Raw genomic sequence first — 17,997 nt, 5'->3', positions numbered from 1 at the left:
ATTTAATGTGATTCCCAGTTTTGGTTCTATATTTTGCAGAATTTGTGTTAATGGGCAATAAACTGTACTTCCCCATTTATTTTTTTGCTTATGATTAATATGAGGTCAACTTAAATCAGGATCAGCTTTTTTTATACGCGATAATTCCTATATATAAACAGTTTGCATGCATAAGCTGTAATCATTGCTTGTTAGTCGCGTGTGAAGTTGTTATCCAAACATACAATGATTATTATATTCAAATTGAAGTGGTTTCCTTTGTTTATTTGTTTAATTCAAGTTGTATTTGCAAATGGAAGCCTACCAGGATCATGCCCGGTGATCATTTCTCGCACAGAATGGGGCGCTAAAGTTGCGAAACAAGTCGAATATTCTTTGATTCCTGTCCAATACGTCGTTATCCATCATACGGTTACACCCAAATGCGAAACGGAAGTAGAATGCTCTGATTTGTTATCGAATATTCAGAATTTTCATATGAATGATTTGGATTTTCATGATATCGGATATAAGTAAGTGTTGATGCAAGCAAAGTTTGTTTTTCTTTTAAAACCGACGTTTTTATGTTTAGTTTTATGATTGGTGGTGATGGATATGTTTATGAAGGCGCAGGATGGCACAAAGTGGGTGCACACACAAGAGGCTACAACTCGCGATCAATTGGTATTGCATTTATTGGAAATTTTATAGAAAGTTTGCCAAATCGCAAGCAGCTTGACGCCGCAAAACGATTGCTACAATGCGGTGTGGATTTAGGTGAACTGAGTGATCGTTACAAGTTAATTGGAGCTCGCCAGGTTAGCAGTACACAGAGTCCAGGCTTAAAATTGTACCAAGAGATACAAAAGTGGAAAAATTTCGCTAAAGTTCCATAAAAAAGAGAATTAAAATGTTTGATTGTGCAATATATTGTACCTACATATAAATTTAATATAGACTACTTTTTATACACTTATAACCTGTAGTTTGGAAATAAACAACTCTGTTCGTTTTGCTACGAATTATTTATTGTGCTTAGATAAATAGTTTGTAAATTGTTTAAACTTTAACTAAAAATGCCGAATTGGAATCAAATTCAATCGCAATTGCGACACCCCGCCAATCCTGTTGTTTTCTTTGATGTTTCTGTTGGAACGACGGTAGGTTAAGTTTAAAAAACCGCTTTTATAGCATTATTACAAGAAATAATAAATTAATTTATATATTTTTTATCAGGAAATTGGTAGAATGATATTTGAATTATTTGCTGACGTTGTGCCTAAAACAAGTGAAAACTTTCGTCAGTTTTGCACCGGAGAATTCCGAAAAGACGGCGTTCCTTTGGGTTATAAAGGAGCAAGTTTTCATCGAGTTATCAAAGATTTTATGATTCAAGCTGGTGATTTTGTGAATGTATTATAACTAATAACATGCTTACAGTTCTGTAAAATCTAATTTGCTTAATATTTTAGGGTGATGGAACTGGTGTAATGAGTATTTATGGAGGAAGCACATTTGCAGATGAGAACTTTGCATTGAAACATGATACACCAGGTCTACTCTCAATGGCAAACAGTGGTAAAGATACTAATGGCTGCCAGTTCTTTGTTACATGTGCTAAGTGTAACTTTCTGGATGGAAAGCATGTTGTTTTTGGGAGAGTTATTGATGGACTTTTAGTGATGAGGAAAGTTGAAAATGTTCCCACAGGACCAAACAACAAACCCAAAATACCTGTAACAATCATTCAATGTGGGCAAATGTAATTATTTATAACAATTAAATATTATTTTAAGTTAAAAGTTGGTTTCAATGCACATCAGCACCACTCACAAACAACTTTTGTATTTTATATAAAAAATATCACACAAAACCTGACCAAAAATAGATATTGCACTAGATTATATTTAGATACATCGTTCACATAAATTTCAAGTATATTTATGCGTTGTTTTGGAGTTTGTGCTGTCGAAAACTGAATTAACACATTTATTCAGCCCCAGCAAACACATTCTGTACTTTAAGTTGCCTATGTTAAACATTCATTTAACCTTAACCCCACAAGTTAGTAAACAACGTGAAAAACTCGTGTTAACTTAGTGAAGATGACTACCGCCGAAGAAAAACAAATTGTTTCTTATCTATTAGACTTGGGTTGTTGCCTCAATTGTTCAATTCGATATTTATGTGACAAACAACTGGAGTTTTCTGAATTAGACGATTTTTTATCACAAGTAATGCTAAAATAACTTTTGCAGCAATTAATTTGATTCTACACTATGTTTATTTTAGAAACTAATTATTAATGAGGTGGAAATTAAGGAAGAAGATCAGATAAAACGTGTTAAAAATAATGCTTGCATCGTTTGTTTGGGTTTACTACAAGATCACATGCTACAAGAGATTCTAAATTGTCCAGATCTGCAAAAGACACAAAACTATGACAATCCAATGTTCTCAGTTTCAATCAGTATGCCAGCAAGTATTTTACTTAGGGAGCATAGTATGAGACTGCATGTGGTGGAAAAGTTTCCAGCATTTTTTACTGATGGTAAATATTTAATTTTTAATTTTATGCAAAAACATCATTGTAATATTTGCAGATAAACTTGAAATTCCAATAAATCGCGTGTGGAAAATGTTTGTCAAAAATCCCTTGGCAAAAACCCTGAACAAAACCTTTCAGTCTTCGGACATCGGTGATTTCTTTATCAACATCACCACCGATTATATCGATGATATTGAAGAATTGAAAGCCCTGCAAGTTATGCAACCCAAAGACTTTCAAATCCGAACAACTCAACATCGAAAATACCATGGTGAGCTCTTCACACGCAAAGGAGTGCTTCAAATTCTATCGAAATCTTCAGAAAAATTATTCAGGATGCACTCTGCTTGTCCACCAACAATACCCAACAACTTTCTAACTTGTAAAGCAATCGAATGTAAACATAACTCTATATTTATTGCTGGTAGATATTGTAAATATTCACGAGAGTTAAGTCAATCGCCTTGGGTGGTAGATGGCGTGAAACTGATGGATACATCAGTACAAGAAATAATGTTTGATGTTATTTCGATTATGCTTTCTACGCCTGTTGATAACTTGAAGTTTTCATCAAGTGGCAGAGAAGATTGTGATGTGAGGTGTTTAGGGAAAGGTCGGCCATTTTATATCGAAATATTAGACCCAAAGAAAACTCAGTTTTCTTTTGAAGAATTTAGACGCATTGAGAATAAAGTAAACAAATCAGAATTAATTAAAATTCGAGACTTGCAGATGGTTGCACGAAGTGATACAAATTATATTAAGCAAGGAGAAGAATCAAAGACGAAAAATTACGTTGCTTTGTGTGTGACTAAGCAGAAAGTAACACAAGAAATGTTGGATAAAATAAATGATTATGGCGAGGTGGAAATTCAACAAAAAACGCCAATCAGAGTGTTGCACAGGAGACCGTTGGCTGTTCGGCCGAGAATGATATTATCAATGAAGGCAACTTTAACGGAAAATGAACATTGTTTCGAGTTAGAAGTCGTGACACAGGCGGGAACTTATGTTAAAGAATTTGTTCATGGTGATTTTGGGCGTACACGGCCGAATATTAATGAAATAATTGGATGCGATGTGGATATTGCTGCTCTTGATGTGATTTCGATTAATTTGGACTGGCCAGCGGAAATTGATTACAATAGATGTATACAATTGTAAATACTTGAAATATATGCAACATAAATTCAAATCTAACTAGAATTATTGAATAAAATTTCTTTTTCCGCAATATTGTATTAAACTTAAGTGTAAGTTTAAAAGTAAAACTCAGCAAAGTTTCGAACCACGCAAATCAGTTTTCTACTTGTTAACCTAAAACTCGTGAAACATTGTGAAATTTTAAAACTTGAAGTTCAGATGAGATAAGTAGATACTTACAGATTGTATCTATTCAGTCGTGTGGTCTGATACTTTTGTATTGAAATCATCATGGTTGTCCGCAAGTATGAAGACGAACTCGAGTATCTCGAGAAAATCAATGACCACTGCTGGAGGATCAAGAAAGGCTTCCAACCCGGCATGAACGTGGAGGGCCGCTTCTATGTAAACAAACCTCTGGAAGATCTTATGCTGGACGAGTTGAAGAACTCCTGCCGGCCAGGACAAGTCGGTGGATTCCTGCCCGGAGTCAAACAGATTGCAAATGTTGCTGCACTGCCTGGCATAGTTGGATATTCAATCGGTTTGCCTGATATTCACTCAGGATATGGTTTTGCAATTGGAAACATGGCAGCATTTGATGTGGATGATCCTAAATCAATTGTTTCACCAGGTTAGTGAAAGAAACAAGAATATTTTAGTATTTATATTACCAAATATTAATGTTACATGCCTAAAATGCTAAAAATTCCTTGTTTGATATCTTTAATGATTATTTTAAGGTGGTGTTGGTTTTGATATAAACTGCGGCGTCCGCCTGTTAAGAACCAACCTAACAGAAAAAGATGTGCAACCTGTGAAAGAAAAACTAGCCCAGAGTTTGTTTGATCATATTCCTGTTGGTGTTGGCTCCAAAGGAATAATTCCAATGAATGCAAAGGATTTAGAAGAAGCGCTAGAGATGGGTATGGACTGGTCATTACGCGAGGGGTACATTTGGGCGGAGGATAAAGAACACTGCGAGGAGTATGGCCGAATGTTGAATGCAGATCCATCCATAGTCAGTCAAAGAGCAAAGAAACGCGGACTCCCACAGGTAAATCAACAAAACTTACATAAAACAAACTAAAACATAATTATTCACCAGTTGGGAACACTAGGTGCAGGTAATCACTACGCCGAGATTCAAATCGTGGACGAAATCTTTGACAAAGCCGCCGCATCCAAGATGGGCATCGAGCAGATCGGACAGGTGTGCATCATGATCCACTCGGGGAGTCGCGGTTTTGGCCATCAAGTCGCCACCGATGCCCTCGTGCAAATGGAGAAAGCAATGAAGCGTGACGACATTGAAACCAACGATAGACAACTTGCATGTGCGCGTATAAACTCGAAGGAAGGTCAGGACTACCTCAACGCCATGGCGGCAGCCGCCAACTTCGCCTGGGTGAATCGCAGTTCGATGACATTCCTCACACGGCAAGCATTCGCGAAACAATTCGAAACCACACCGGATGATTTAGACATGCATGTGATTTATGATGTATCGCATAATATTGCTAAAGTGGAGCAGCATATGGTAGATGGGAGACCTAAGACACTATTGGTGCATCGAAAAGGTAGTACTAGAGCTTTCCCACCGCATCATCCACTGACACCGGTGGATTATCAACTCACCGGGCAACCGGTGTTGATTGGAGGAACAATGGGCACGTGCAGTTATGTATTAACCGGCACTGAGAAGGGAATGACGGAGACATTTGGCAGCACATGCCATGGCGCGGTAATTTTAATTTTACTTACTTTTCCGATTGTATTTTACTTTTTTAAAAATTATTTTTAGGGTCGTGCGTTGTCCAGGGCAAAATCACGTCGAAACATTGAATATACCGAAGTACTTGCAAAACTGCAAGAGGCTGGTATTTCGATTCGTGTTGCATCACCAAAACTTGTCATGGAGGAAGCACCCGAGTCCTACAAGAACGTCACTGACGTGGTGGATACGTGCCATGCTGCCGGTATCAGCAAAAAGGCAATTAAACTGCGTCCCATCGCTGTAATCAAAGGTTGAGTCAAACTTAAACGTAAGTTACTACATAATCCTAAGCATTTGTATAATTTGTAACATTTATATGAAAGACTGGGCTGAGATATGATGTTTTTTGGTCTTACCAGCATTTACGTTGTACTAAATTGTATTTATCGATAAATATTGATAATTATTTACAACTAGACGTCATCCAATGAGCGAAATTCGTATAAATTACAGAGTATAAAGTTAAAATTACGCGCTCATGTTGGCGGATTTTCATTATATCGAGTTCTCTCACGGATTGATTTATCCTCGGGATATTCGCGCTCCTTTGCGCTGTTCGGTACGAAGGCAGTGCCATGGAAGTGGCTGAAATGCCGTCCTAACTCCTCCATTTCAAGCAGTGTATCGTCAACTTCATTTATTATCCAAATATTTTCTAAAAACAAACAGAAATATCATAAAAATGTTTTGTTTTGATTTAATCACAGAGAATATTAGTTTGCATTCAAAGATAAAAAAAAAACAAAATGGCGGTTAGTTCTCACCTTCAGCAACGTATCTATTCGTGCCGTCGTCGACAACAACGTAGTAGAAAGGTTGTTTATTGCGACGCTGCAGGCGGTCGATGTTCATGTTCTTTTGCCATTCAGCAGATGCCTCGCAGCGCTCCGTCCAAGCGGTGATAACACCGGCGTAGTTATACAACTTGTGACGCATCACCTGACCAACGGCGAACTTCAAGCCACGTGGACGTCGCTTCACACGCGACTGTAAACAACCGAAAACATAACAACAAATTATACACTACCTTAGAGCAAGCGCGGTTGCAACATGCGTCCCACCTGCTCGTAGATGTGCTCGTGTTCGCGATGCACTTCATAGTCGCGCAACATTTGTAGAACATTCTCGGCATTCTGTTGTTCATCATAGTTCTAAAACCAAAAGTAACATTCAAATTATGCTAATGTTTATGTTGTAGACCTTTGTTCACTTACATTGTGTAAGATAATCTGTTCGACGTATCGGGCGTCCATGTTGACTGACATGCACAACCTCGCCAGATTAAGTACCATGTTCAAACTGCTGGGTGCTACAAGCACGCTCAGTTCTAAAACCTGTCGAAGTGGTGCTAGATCACCCGTTGAGTTTGTGGTTTCCTGCAGGGCATTTTCTAGATTGGCAGCCATGCGTAACATAACCTATAACACACAACCTCAATGTAAATCTATGAAAGTTAAACATTTTAACATATACTAACCGCTGCGGCGTTAGCTCGTGACATCATAGGTGGCGCAGTGGAATCCGCGTAATGCGCCGAATAGGGACACGCGCCACTGGCAAGCAATGCACCCTGATTGGCTGCGTATACATACTGCACCTTAGTCCTACCATTCCCTTCACCTAAATATCGCAGTAAAAAGTGCGATGGCACATTCACCGGCTCACAATTGACACCCATTCGCCTCGCGACGCTCTCATAAACAATGCATAACAAGATAGGCAACCCAACTTCACGTCGCAACACATAATTGATATACGAATTCTTCGGATCGTAGAAGTTAATACGATTCTCGGAGAATCTATGTTGACGATATAAAGTGTGATTTATCGCGTTGAGTATTTCCTGACATCTATTTCCGTCGAATTGATGCTTTTCCAAATTCCGTGACTTCCAATCTAATAGAGTTTCTTTAGGAACTTGAAACAAAGGATGTTTTGGATTCACTGCGAATAATTCTTGTCTGGCTGAGGCGGCAAGTTGATCTAGTTGCTCTTCGATATCTTTGTAGCGTATGATCTTTGTAGGCTGACACCATTGTGCAACAAAAGTCGCGACTTTTTCAAGAATGCGCTGTTTTTCATCGAGTTGCATAAAACCTTCATAGTCCTGTGTTAGTTTGGAATGTCGCAAGTATTCCATTACTTTTAAACAATAGTAACGCAGAGTTTTATTACCGGGCGTGCTGAAATTTTGAAACTTTTCTTAATAAAATGCAAATTAATGGATTTGGAAATTTACTTACAACAATGAGACAACTGAGAAGCTATGAATCTGCTTGTAATCACAAATAAGCAAATTAAGATACCACATGACAATGTAATAGGTTCCTGCTGGACTGGATTTGATAAACTCATCCCATCCAGTTAACTCTGACGGACCGATATTCGGCACTGAATAATAAGTATCCGGCATTGTCTCCAACATACGGCGCACTTTACTTTTCACCTCATACACATATTTAATCTCTTCTAGCCAATCAACTGTATTTGTGGTCCTGGCACTCAGCAAATGTGAAACAGTCACTGGCAAACTAAAATTTACATATTACAATTATGTACTTTGTTTATAAACTGTGGATGTGTAATTAATTATGGCGTACTTATGATAATACAGCGATTTCCAGACTCGATCGTTGTTGTAAAGTTCATCGCGAAGGTGCTTGCATGTTGCGCTTGCATTCACCACGTCCAGGATGCTCAAATCGTAAGAGGTGAATATTTTCTCGACGATTTCCGTGGGGAATTGATCCATTTTATTGTAAAGTATGTATAGTATAATATAGTATAGATGGGTTTAATTGAACTTCGACATTATTTTGCTTAAATTAGCAACATGGGAAGTGCTCTGCTGAATGTTATGAACATTTCGAATGTCAGATGGTTTTGACGTCTCGGATGATTACAGGTTGTGCGGAGATAGATAGGCAACTACATGGACAGTCAACTTTAAATTTATACAATCTATACAGCCCCAAATACTATTATTTCATAAGAATATTTTAATATTTACTGTGCCGGTGTTTAATTTTTGTACAATTAATCGATTAATGTTTTTAAAAATTAAATTAAAGTTAAAATGTAGCAAGTTATAAAATCGTAACCTCAAAATATTCACATTTTCAAGATACAAATATTATGTGATTCATAACTTGCTTAAACAACTATAAAATGTACAAATTACGTAGAATATTGAATGGGAAATTAACACACTTTCCACCTATCAGATTATTAGCGAATTCTACTCATAATTTTCTTAAAACTCTTCATTATGATGTGATTGTGGTTGGTGGTGGCCATGCAGGTGCTGAGGCATCAGCAGCTGCAGCCAGAATGGGGGCCAAAACCCTTTTAGTGACCCACAAGAAGGACACCATTGGTATGACTTGTAATAAATAATAATAAACCAACTTTAACTGAGTTTATTTTTGTATGCCAAAGGTGAGATGTCCTGCAATCCTTCTTTTGGTGGCATAGGTAAAGGACATTTAATGAGAGAAGTGGATGCACTTGATGGCATTTGTGGAAGGATATGTGACTTATCTGGAATTCAATACAGAGTGAGCAATTTTTATTCAACAATCTACATTTTAACGATTTTTTTTTAATTAAAACCTCATATTTTAAAGGATTAATTAAATTTTTAATATTTTTTCTTAATAATTAAAATTTAGGTACTAAATAAACGCAGAGGACCAGCAGTGTGGGGTCCCCGTGCTCAAATAGATCGTAAACTCTATAAAAATCACATCCAAGAAGAAATTTTCAACAAAACACCGAATTTAGACGTTTATGAAGGCTCAGTAGAAGACCTAATCGTCGCAAACGAGTCAACAAACTCCAACAATCAAAAAATCATCGATTGTCAAGGCGTAATTATGCAGGACGGCACACAAATCAATTCAAAAACAGTGATAATCACAACCGGCACTTTTCTGAACGCTCAAATCAACATAGGATTAGAAGTACGTCTTGCTGGTCGAATGGGAGATACCACATCCATCGGTCTCGCACAAACTCTAGACAGAATCGGATTGAAACTCGGTAGAATGAAAACTGGTACACCACCTAGACTACTAAAATCATCGATTGATTTCTCGAAATGCGAAAAACAATATGGCGATGATCCGCCGACGCCATTTTCGTTTATGAACGAAAAAGTTTGGATCGAGGTAAGTTACGAATAAGAAACTAAAAACTATGATTGTTATTTTAAATTATTTGCTAGGGAAAAGATCAATTAACTTGTTTTCTAACACAAACCAGTTTGGAAATTGAAAAGATTGTAAAAGCCAACTTACATGTCAACCGCCATGTGCAAGAGGAAGTCACCGGACCACGTTACTGTCCGAGCATCGAATCGAAAGTTTTGCGTTTCGGAGGGCGTCAACATCATGTCTGGCTGGAACCAGAAGGATTAGACTCTGATCTTATATATCCAAACGGATTGTCCTGCACTCTACCGGAAAACTTCCAGGTTGACTTAATCAGAAAAATAATTGGTTTAGAAAAGCGGAGTTAGTAAAGCCAGGTTATGGCGTTGAATACGAGTTTGTAGATCCGCGCGAGCTGCAACCCACATTACAAGTGAAACGCGTGGCGAATTTGTTCTTCGCCGGGCAGATCAATGGCACCACTGGTTATGAAGAGGCGGCTGCGCAGGGTATTATTGCTGGAATTAATGCTGCAGCCAAGGTAATAAATAATTAATGCTTATAATTTTTAAAGTTAATATTAAATAAGGTTTTAGATAAAGATCCATTGATTGTGAGTCGAACCGAAGGTTACGTCGGTGTTTTAATCGATGATTTGACAACACTGGGCACAAACGAACCGTATCGAATGTTCACGAGTCGCGCTGAATTTAGGTTAATGCTGCGACCAGACAATGCAGACTTGAGACTCACTGAAAAAGGTTATAAATTAGGTGTGGTGTCAGCAGAGCGCATGAAACGCACCAAAGAAGTGGAATCTCAGCTAGAAGAAGGCATTGACATACTTAAACACTGCACAAAAACGACTTCAAAATGGTGGGAACTGTTACAAACACCAAGCACACAGAATCATAGCACAAAAAGGTAAAATACTGATAATAAATCAAATATTTTATCTTTATCCACAAATTATTTAAAAATGATTTCAGCGCATTTGAAATGTTGCAAACTGGCCGTGATAACGTCACACTTTCGAGGTTATGTGATATAGAACCGGCATTGCAGCGCTTGTTACAAGATGGCCGCGTTGCTCAACGCTTAGAAATTGAAGCGCAATATGAGTATGCAATTCGAAGCCAAGCAGGTGAAGTGGAAGAAGTGAAACGCGACGAAGAAATGCATATTCCAATAAGTTTAGATTACAACTCAAAAGGGTTGAATTTAAGTTTCGAGGACAGAGAGAAACTTCTACGAGTGCAACCTGCGACTGTACGTATTAAATTATAACATAACCAAGAAACAAAAATTAAAAACAATATTTTCAGATTGCAGCGGCAAGTCGCATACCCGGAGTAACACCCTCGGCTGTTCTACGACTATTACGGTTTGTAAAAAATACAAATTTACCAATAACAAGTTCAATAACATGATTAGGATGATAAATAAATAATTTCAACTGTTGCATTTTCTTGAAATAATATATAACTTGTAAATATTGCAACAAAGTCAACTAATTTCACAAATTAGTATCATATCCGCATTCTTACAGACTATTTATATATCGCTATACATTACAATATTTGGAATGTAATCGTAACTTATGTGCTATTTACTTATAACGTACAAGTGTTATTCGCCCGCTGAAAACCATACTCTCATTCACATTACACAAACTGAACAAAGGAACAGAAACAAATGCAAACGCGACACAAAGAGAGACAAACGTAAGACGCAGTAAAAACACATGTGAGTGTGCTGTCCATACACACACACATATTCAAAATCTATAACAACTTCTTTTAAACTTGAATCTTATTCATCTTAACAAGCACATATAATTTTTATATTTTGTATCTTGAACAAGAACTATTCTTGCAACATCTTACAAACTTCGAGTCAGAGTCAAATGTGTTCAATTATTGATTTCGATTAAATTGATATGATCGAATGTTGGTTTTTTGTAGACTAAACTAACGTTAACATTCGAAATTATTATTGAATGCGTGTTATATGTTCAATTTTATTTATATTGATGTGTTCGGAGTGTTGCATACTCTGAGCCGATCAATGACTGAAGAAAAACGCAGGAAACACGTCATTCTGGCGTTGAACATTCAATTTCGTCAAAAACAAAACAACAACGACAAGTAAAATGTTATTAATTCTATGTCTACACTACCACTACACTAACATTGTTACTTATTAGTTATTGGTTTGTTTCTTTATATTCTGCTACTTAATTTAATTTTCGTTTGTTTTTGCTTTCTTCTTCTTTGTTTTCTTAGTACGACTGGGATTGCTTTGTTTGTGTTTTTGTTTTATGTTGAAATCATGTGCAATTCTTATTACTTACATCTGCTAGAGGTGGGCCGTTGGCGATGGAGGATTAGAACTGCACCCAGTTGGCGTTCGCAGATGGTGACGGCTGTTGCGCCGGCGTCGGTGCATTGGCTGCGCCCGCTGATGTAAATTCACCCCATGATTCGGCAGCGCCACTGTCGGCTGTTTTCGGCGCATGCGCAGGTGAACCTGCTGGAGAACTACCCGGTGGTGCTGGTAGTCTACCACTACCGCCAGGTGGCGGCGGTAATAAACCCAAACCGCCTGTTGGGCGATTCTTTGCTTTCGTTGATTCACCGTCACGTTTCTAGAAAATAATTTTTAGATTAATATAGGTTAGTTTACTTTTGAGGTTAGGAATACTCACTGTAATTTTCATGTCAATTTTAATAGTTTCCCCCTCCTTGAAGCCCAAATCTAAGGATGGACCACCACCAGCAGGCTCCTGGCTGATCTGCTGCTCCATCTTCACCCATTTGAAGTGATCCTGCAGCGCGACATTCAAATCGAACGAATCCGACCGATCACCGAAGCCTAAGCCGATAAATGCTGTACGTCCGTTGTCGTCCTGTATCCGAAGGACGAAGTATCGCGACGAGTCGCTGACAGTTTCCAGCGCGATGCCCGGATACGTCTCGATGGGACATTTCGCAAACAATTCGCCAGAGTTTTTATCTTCCAATTTAATGCAGACCTCTTTACCCTTGGCGACCAGACGCATCCGGCCCGTCCAGGATGGAGCGGCGAGATTCCAATCAGCAGCTCTACAAACAAAAACAGAAACAAGTGAAGGAAGGAAGAGGATATCGCGATAACACAATTAGTGGGTGGATTTTAATGTCTGCATTAGCGATAATGTTGGTTTATTAATGCTGATAACGCAAGCGCAGCAGAAATCGAATAACAATCGAAATGCAGTGGGAATTTCCATCGAAATCGAATTTATTCATTTCGCTCACCTGTAATTTCGATTCGTCGATCGGGGCGGTATGTTGAACACAAAAACTTCCGGTTTCACCAGCAGCACACTCTCGTACGTTTCCATCGCTAGGGCAGCGTTAGTTATGAATGTTTAGCAACACTTCGACGAAACGAATACAGCCACGGAACAGAACAGAGGGAAACAACTGACTGACGAGAAACAGATGATTGAACAGGACCTGTCAAACATTATACTATAACGCCACCAGTGCTAGATCACTGCATTAGTTATAATCTATGTGTATAACTGGTTGCGCACCTTTAGTTTTATGTACTACTAAGTACATAATTAATTCCTTTATGTATATTTTTAATTCTAAAGCAATTAGAAGGGGATAATATTTATTTTTCATCGAATTCTAGTTGTCCGATGAAGTAGTTCGGATTTATAAACTTAAATTATTGCGCCTACTTAAAATTGTTAGGTTAAGCTGTCAGCAATCATTTGTTTTCTACAAAAGCAAATTAATCTAAACTAAAACATTAGTTTTAAACATATTATAAGCCTGATATCATGGTTATTTATGGTGTTTATATTGTATCAAAGTCCGGGGGCTTAATATTCAATCATGATCATAACACACCGAAAATAGAAACAGAAAAAACATTTTCTTACCCTTTGGACATCAAACTGAAATGTGAAAACAAGAAAATCATTGTAGAATTCGGCCAACGCGATGGAATTCATGGTACTATATTATCCCCTTTACATTAACCACAAAAAAAAACTTATTTTTCACACTTTTAGTTGGTCATGTATTGTATGCAATAAATGGTATGCCAGTAACAAACAGGCAGTTGGATGATGGCAGAGATGCTCTAGAAGTAATAGAAAACAAAGAAAACTACCCGATTTCATTAAAATTCGGCCGGCCCAAGATGACCACCAATGAGAAAATCTTCCTTGCCAGCATGTTCTATCCACTGTTTGCAATTGCAAGTCAGCTGAGTCCAGAACCAAAGTGTTCAGGTATTGAAGTTCTGGAAGCTGACACATTTAAACTGCACTGCTTCCAGACCATAACTGGAGTAAAAATGATGGTAGTGGCAGAACCAACTCAAGCACACATGGATTTCCTACTCAAGAGAATCTATGAATTGTATTCTGATTATGCACTTAAGAATCCTTTTTATTCACTTGAAATGCCCATCAGGTGTGAGTTGTTTGACAGCAACTTGAAATTATTGCTGGAGCAGATTGAAAAGAGTGGCATTGCTAATGTTTAAGCTAATTTATTAATATAATTATAATTAAGTAATAATAGACATCATGGGACATTCCAAGCATTAAAATAGTTAATCCATTTCACTTCCTGCTGTTTCTTCACCTAATTCCCAAAGAGATTTGCATGTGTTGAGAAGGCCACAGAGTTGATTGTGGCTGGCTACATCAAATGCTTGTGCAGTATCAGCTGAGAATTCAATCACTTCATCACAATTGATTGAGTTGCCATTTGCTATTCCATGAACCTATTTGTAAATCATACACATATGAATACTAGTAATAAGATTAATAACAGAGTTTGTTTAAATATGTGTTGATGCATACCTCAACCCAGCCACTAATGCCAGCGCGCGGTTTCTTCATGATGACTTTCACAGTAACATCATCCACTGATCTCATATCAAACGTTAATCCACTGCCATTAACATGATCCACGACGCCGGTTATACTCACAGGTTTTCCGTTGAAAAGTTGTAGAAGAGTGCCGTTTACAATCTCACGTATGTTTCCCATTTTGATTTAAACTAGAAGAATTGATTTGATATTTATATTAATGAATCATTATTATTATTATTCGTAATACCTTAAAATGTTGACCTTGCAAGCGCAGAACAAAGATTACAGGTTGCACAACTGTTAAATTGAAACCTCTGGTTTGATGAATTTAAGGTTGCTTTTGGCGGTAACATGTTATATGGATACGCTTGTGGCGTTGGTTGCCTAACTATGAGGTTTAATTTAACAATGGAGGAAAGCATTCAATCAAATTTATTGCTTTAATAAAAGATTTAGAGTTGTAATCATTGTTATTATATACAATGGTAGTGATATACCAGTTATATTAGTGATATTTACTATTACTGAGTATTAATACTGCTGTAATGTGACATTTTTAATATTTATTTCTTAACATTAATAGATTTGATGAAATTGTGTGCTCCATGCAGTATTATTAAATATGTAATATAATATCAAATAATTAAACACTAAAATTGTATAAAAACCACAATGTTTAAAACACACATGATGAAACATTAACAAAACTATCTTTAAAACAAGTTATGAGCATTTACATTTGATGATTTGACGATTTACATTTTCTCGAATGTTTCAACATATTTACAAGTAATACAAGTGTGAGTATAATTATCCTCGTCTTCATTATAGCTCTCTGGACCAAACTCGTGCGTATGTGACGCAGCTGTGGTCTTATCATACAAACTGCTGCGCATATTCATCCGCAATTCCTTCATCTGCTTATGATACTTCTTGGTTTTAGTTGCCACCTTCTTCTCTTCTCGTTTTTTAATTTCTTCTTCAAGCTTCTCTTCAGTTCCCCACACTTCTAATGCTCTATCTTCAACTTGTATCTGTAGATATAGCTTCATTTCTCCCCAACTATTGTGATGCGGGTTTTTTTTCGTGATGAATTTCAGTGGGGGTTCTCTGCGATCAAGATCGCAATCTTTCAGTAGGTACTCTTTCATTGCTTCGGTTTTGGTGATGAGTCGGTGAATTTCAGGATCTTTGCATGCGTCGCACACTTTGCAGTCGTATGTTTCGAAGAGCCAGGAGGTAGCAAACTTCTTTTCGCAGCGATCGCATGTTGGGCGGTGTTCTTCCAATAATGGTGGCTCTTGTACAATGAAAACCGGCTAGGAATCAATTATATGTCATTAAATTTTAAATTATTATAACTTCTGTAGGAAAATTTAAAAATATTGCCAAGAATTGTGCAATAATAACTATTGTAAAAGAATCAACATTTTAAAATAGAAAAATTTATAGTTATATTTGCAAATTAAGCACAATTAGTCTTAAAATATGTAATTTTACAAATTACTTACTGGTTCTTCAATATGATCAGGTTCCTCTTCCAGAAGGAAGCCTCCACCAGTGTCCTTGTATTTTGTGGCTCCTACTTTGATGATTGCTTTATCAATTGAAACAGCATCACATCTGCACAATGTAAGAGAGCAAAGTATATAACAAGGAATGTACAAATATATTAAATTCTTATAGAAAATTACGTTTTTGCATAAGGATGAGATACTAATTTGCTTTTCTTCAGAAGAAGCGCTTTTTGTCGATTCTTTTCAATGCGGTTTTTTTGTTCCTGAGTTAATTCCATTTGATCCATTGAAATTCAAATACTTTCTTTTACTTGTTATCAGTTATTACTAATCCCGATTGATATTAATGGTTCTGATTAATAGTTTGAACGACAAACACAACAAATACAGACAATAGCGCAACTTGCTTGGTTAACTTTGGTGATGGAATTGGCACTTTTGACATTTCAGTGTCTAGATTTTCAAAACAAGAAAACAAACCATACTAATAATTTCTGTTTTCTTGTTAAAGTATACTTTGGCTACATCAAATGATATTACATTTAATGTTTCTTGCTTCAATCATGTTTTATTTTCTAATTAAAGCCAGTTTTGACCAATTTAGTTAAACTTTTGTATAGCAGAAGGGCGACAGTCATGCGCACTAAACTTGAAGGCAAAAATAATAAATTTTCTTATTAATACCCGCAATTCAAAAATAATAATTATTAAATATAAGTTAATCTTTCAAATGAATAGTAAATATACAAAGATAAAGCCTTGTTAATGTGGAGAAATTACAAGCTTTGCCATGTTTTGAATAATTTTGGAGTTTGGGATTCCGCTCGCAGCGACTCCTTGCGGACATCGCGGTAACGACCTTCCTTTTTCCCGTGTTTCGCTAGCGTGTATGCTTCGACGATAAACACAAAATAAATCGCAGGTAATTCACGAAAATAAACTCCATCCGCCATCGGATTTGCAACAAACAGCAACTATATTAAATGGTCGCCTGATCGCACCGGGTATTTTATTGAGAATTAGTGAAAATCATCGCGAAAAAGTTGTTAACACTCCGACGTCAAAGCCCTAACCTCTTCGTTGGATTTGTTGTCGAGAACGAACAAGTGCTGTGCTCAACTCTTCTCCTATTAATTTTTCAATTATAACATTTACATACAAACGTAAAACGTTTAATATAGTGCTGTTTGTGTTATTTCAACAAGTGGGTTTTTGGAATGTTCAAAAATATTGAAAATGTAAGTAATATTGGTGAACTCATATTTATAAATTCTTGTTTTGCAGCCATGGTGCGTATGAACGTTTTGAGTGACGCTCTGAAATCCATTAACAATGCCGAGAAGCGCGGCAAGAGGCAAGTCCTCATCCGCCCCAACTCAAAGGTGATTGTCAAATTCCTCACAGTAATGATGAAACATGGCTACATTGGTGAGTTTGAAATTGTGGATGATCACAGAAGTGGCAAAATCGTCGTCAACCTAACTGGCAGGCTGAACAAGTGCGGCGTCATTTCGCCCCGATTTGATGTGCCCATCACTCACATTGAAAAGTGGACTAACAATCTGTTACCGTCCCGTCAATTTGGGTAAGTTATAAACTATCTTTTGATATTTGTTAAAATTTGTGATTATTTTGTATTAATTTCTGTTTTTATTATAGATATGTTGTCCTTACCACCAGTGGAGGTATTATGGACCATGAAGAAGCTAGGAGGAAACATCTTGGAGGAAAAATCTTAGGATTCTTCTTCTAATGTTAATTTAAATAATAAAATCATAAAAACGTGAAACTTAAGTTTTGGAATGAATTATTTTTTGTTAAAGAGTAAACATGACCAATTTTTCACTCTAAAGTTACCTAGATTTAAATCAAATGATTTATAGGAGAACCTCTTACAGCTCCTATGACTTAATATTAATTATTTAATTAATATTTCCTTTAGATAGCGTATAACTTGGATTATTTTTGAAACGTGATTGCGATTGCTGACAAATATATGA

At 36.9% G+C, this 17,997-nt stretch overlaps 11 protein-coding genes across 12 annotated transcripts; 7 read left to right on the top strand and 4 right to left on the bottom strand.

The window, feature by feature from the left end:
• The first annotated feature begins 163 nt into the window (after positions 1 to 163).
• Positions 164 to 1,001, top strand: LOC135789964 (peptidoglycan-recognition protein 2-like). Its single transcript, XM_065300051.1, has 2 exons — positions 164 to 512; positions 572 to 1,001. The coding sequence occupies exons 1-2, from the start codon at positions 226 to 228 to the stop codon at positions 873 to 875; spliced, it is 591 nt and encodes a 196-aa protein (XP_065156123.1). The 5' UTR covers positions 164 to 225; the 3' UTR covers positions 876 to 1,001.
• LOC135789965 (peptidyl-prolyl cis-trans isomerase H) lies at positions 919 to 1,781 on the top strand. Its single transcript, XM_065300052.1, has 3 exons — positions 919 to 1,139; positions 1,216 to 1,392; positions 1,452 to 1,781. Exons 1-3 carry the CDS (start codon positions 1,056 to 1,058, stop codon positions 1,743 to 1,745), a joined length of 555 nt encoding a protein of 184 aa, XP_065156124.1. The 5' UTR covers positions 919 to 1,055; the 3' UTR covers positions 1,746 to 1,781.
• Positions 1,782 to 1,951: 170 nt separating this feature from the next.
• On the top strand, positions 1,952 to 3,722 carry Pus10 (Pseudouridine synthase 10). The gene is made up of 3 exons (XM_065299452.1): positions 1,952 to 2,213; positions 2,272 to 2,530; positions 2,583 to 3,722. Exons 1-3 carry the CDS (start codon positions 2,085 to 2,087, stop codon positions 3,689 to 3,691), a joined length of 1,497 nt encoding a protein of 498 aa, XP_065155524.1. The 5' UTR covers positions 1,952 to 2,084; the 3' UTR covers positions 3,692 to 3,722.
• A 120-nt stretch (positions 3,723 to 3,842) lies between these two features.
• Positions 3,843 to 5,860, top strand: RtcB (RtcB RNA ligase). The gene is made up of 4 exons (XM_065299998.1): positions 3,843 to 4,304; positions 4,414 to 4,727; positions 4,779 to 5,414; positions 5,475 to 5,860. The coding sequence occupies exons 1-4, from the start codon at positions 3,962 to 3,964 to the stop codon at positions 5,700 to 5,702; spliced, it is 1,521 nt and encodes a 506-aa protein (XP_065156070.1). The 5' UTR covers positions 3,843 to 3,961; the 3' UTR covers positions 5,703 to 5,860.
• LOC135789928 (F-box only protein 21-like) lies at positions 5,419 to 8,199 on the bottom strand. Of its 2 annotated transcripts, XM_065299997.1 has the most exons (8): positions 8,048 to 8,199; positions 7,691 to 7,978; positions 6,925 to 7,630; positions 6,662 to 6,865; positions 6,509 to 6,598; positions 6,212 to 6,434; positions 5,920 to 6,102; positions 5,419 to 5,685 (listed from the first exon to the last, which is right to left on the bottom strand). In XM_065299997.1, the coding sequence occupies exons 1-7, from the start codon at positions 8,197 to 8,199 to the stop codon at positions 5,924 to 5,926; spliced, it is 1,842 nt and encodes a 613-aa protein (XP_065156069.1). In that variant the 3' UTR covers positions 5,419 to 5,685; positions 5,920 to 5,923. The 2 variants fall into 2 exon arrangements, with proteins under 2 accessions (XP_065156069.1, XP_065156068.1); XM_065299996.1 differs by lacking the exon at positions 5,419 to 5,685 and having other exon boundaries at positions 5,809 to 6,102.
• Positions 8,200 to 8,615: 416 nt separating this feature from the next.
• LOC135789926 (protein MTO1 homolog, mitochondrial) lies at positions 8,616 to 11,059 on the top strand. Its single transcript, XM_065299995.1, is given in 7 exon segments — positions 8,616 to 8,823; positions 8,886 to 9,004; positions 9,119 to 9,616; positions 9,673 to 9,958; positions 9,961 to 10,522; positions 10,588 to 10,867; positions 10,924 to 11,059. Coding segments are annotated over 7 exon segments (2,058 nt in total). The 3' UTR covers positions 11,029 to 11,059.
• A 3-nt stretch (positions 11,060 to 11,062) lies between these two features.
• Positions 11,063 to 13,092, bottom strand: LOC135789931 (NECAP-like protein CG9132). The gene is made up of 3 exons (XM_065300000.1): positions 12,898 to 13,092; positions 12,306 to 12,702; positions 11,063 to 12,245 (listed from the first exon to the last, which is right to left on the bottom strand). Exons 1-3 carry the CDS (start codon positions 12,981 to 12,983, stop codon positions 11,985 to 11,987), a joined length of 744 nt encoding a protein of 247 aa, XP_065156072.1. The 5' UTR covers positions 12,984 to 13,092; the 3' UTR covers positions 11,063 to 11,984.
• A 62-nt stretch (positions 13,093 to 13,154) lies between these two features.
• On the top strand, positions 13,155 to 14,228 carry Trs23 (trafficking protein particle complex subunit 4-like protein Trs23). The gene is made up of 2 exons (XM_065300001.1): positions 13,155 to 13,608; positions 13,668 to 14,228. Exons 1-2 carry the CDS (start codon positions 13,434 to 13,436, stop codon positions 14,144 to 14,146), a joined length of 654 nt encoding a protein of 217 aa, XP_065156073.1. The 5' UTR covers positions 13,155 to 13,433; the 3' UTR covers positions 14,147 to 14,228.
• On the bottom strand, positions 14,137 to 14,841 carry LOC135789933 (uncharacterized). Its single transcript, XM_065300002.1, has 3 exons — positions 14,728 to 14,841; positions 14,469 to 14,668; positions 14,137 to 14,389 (listed from the first exon to the last, which is right to left on the bottom strand). Exons 2-3 carry the CDS (start codon positions 14,655 to 14,657, stop codon positions 14,216 to 14,218), a joined length of 363 nt encoding a protein of 120 aa, XP_065156074.1. The 5' UTR covers positions 14,658 to 14,668; positions 14,728 to 14,841; the 3' UTR covers positions 14,137 to 14,215.
• Positions 14,842 to 15,021: 180 nt separating this feature from the next.
• On the bottom strand, positions 15,022 to 16,556 carry Xpac (DNA repair protein complementing XP-A cells homolog Xpac). The gene is made up of 3 exons (XM_065318232.1): positions 16,175 to 16,556; positions 15,992 to 16,103; positions 15,022 to 15,799 (listed from the first exon to the last, which is right to left on the bottom strand). Exons 1-3 carry the CDS (start codon positions 16,282 to 16,284, stop codon positions 15,236 to 15,238), a joined length of 786 nt encoding a protein of 261 aa, XP_065174304.1. The 5' UTR covers positions 16,285 to 16,556; the 3' UTR covers positions 15,022 to 15,235.
• Positions 16,557 to 16,797: 241 nt separating this feature from the next.
• LOC135804368 (small ribosomal subunit protein uS8A) lies at positions 16,798 to 17,791 on the top strand. Its single transcript, XM_065318233.1, has 3 exons — positions 16,798 to 16,919; positions 17,282 to 17,582; positions 17,657 to 17,791. Exons 2-3 carry the CDS (start codon positions 17,284 to 17,286, stop codon positions 17,748 to 17,750), a joined length of 393 nt encoding a protein of 130 aa, XP_065174305.1. The 5' UTR covers positions 16,798 to 16,919; positions 17,282 to 17,283; the 3' UTR covers positions 17,751 to 17,791.
• The last annotated feature ends 206 nt before the right edge of the window (positions 17,792 to 17,997 follow it).

This window comes from Atheta coriaria, unplaced genomic scaffold, assembly GCF_025399875.1.
Source record: "Atheta coriaria isolate IRGN ID8LTWV9N9 unplaced genomic scaffold, Caltech_Dcor_3.1 hic_scaffold_3_pilon, whole genome shotgun sequence".
NCBI classification, from domain to species: domain Eukaryota; kingdom Metazoa; phylum Arthropoda; class Insecta; order Coleoptera; family Staphylinidae; genus Dalotia; species Dalotia coriaria.
Note: the sequence above shows the minus strand (reverse complement) of the source record. Positions and strands in the feature narration are given on the sequence as shown.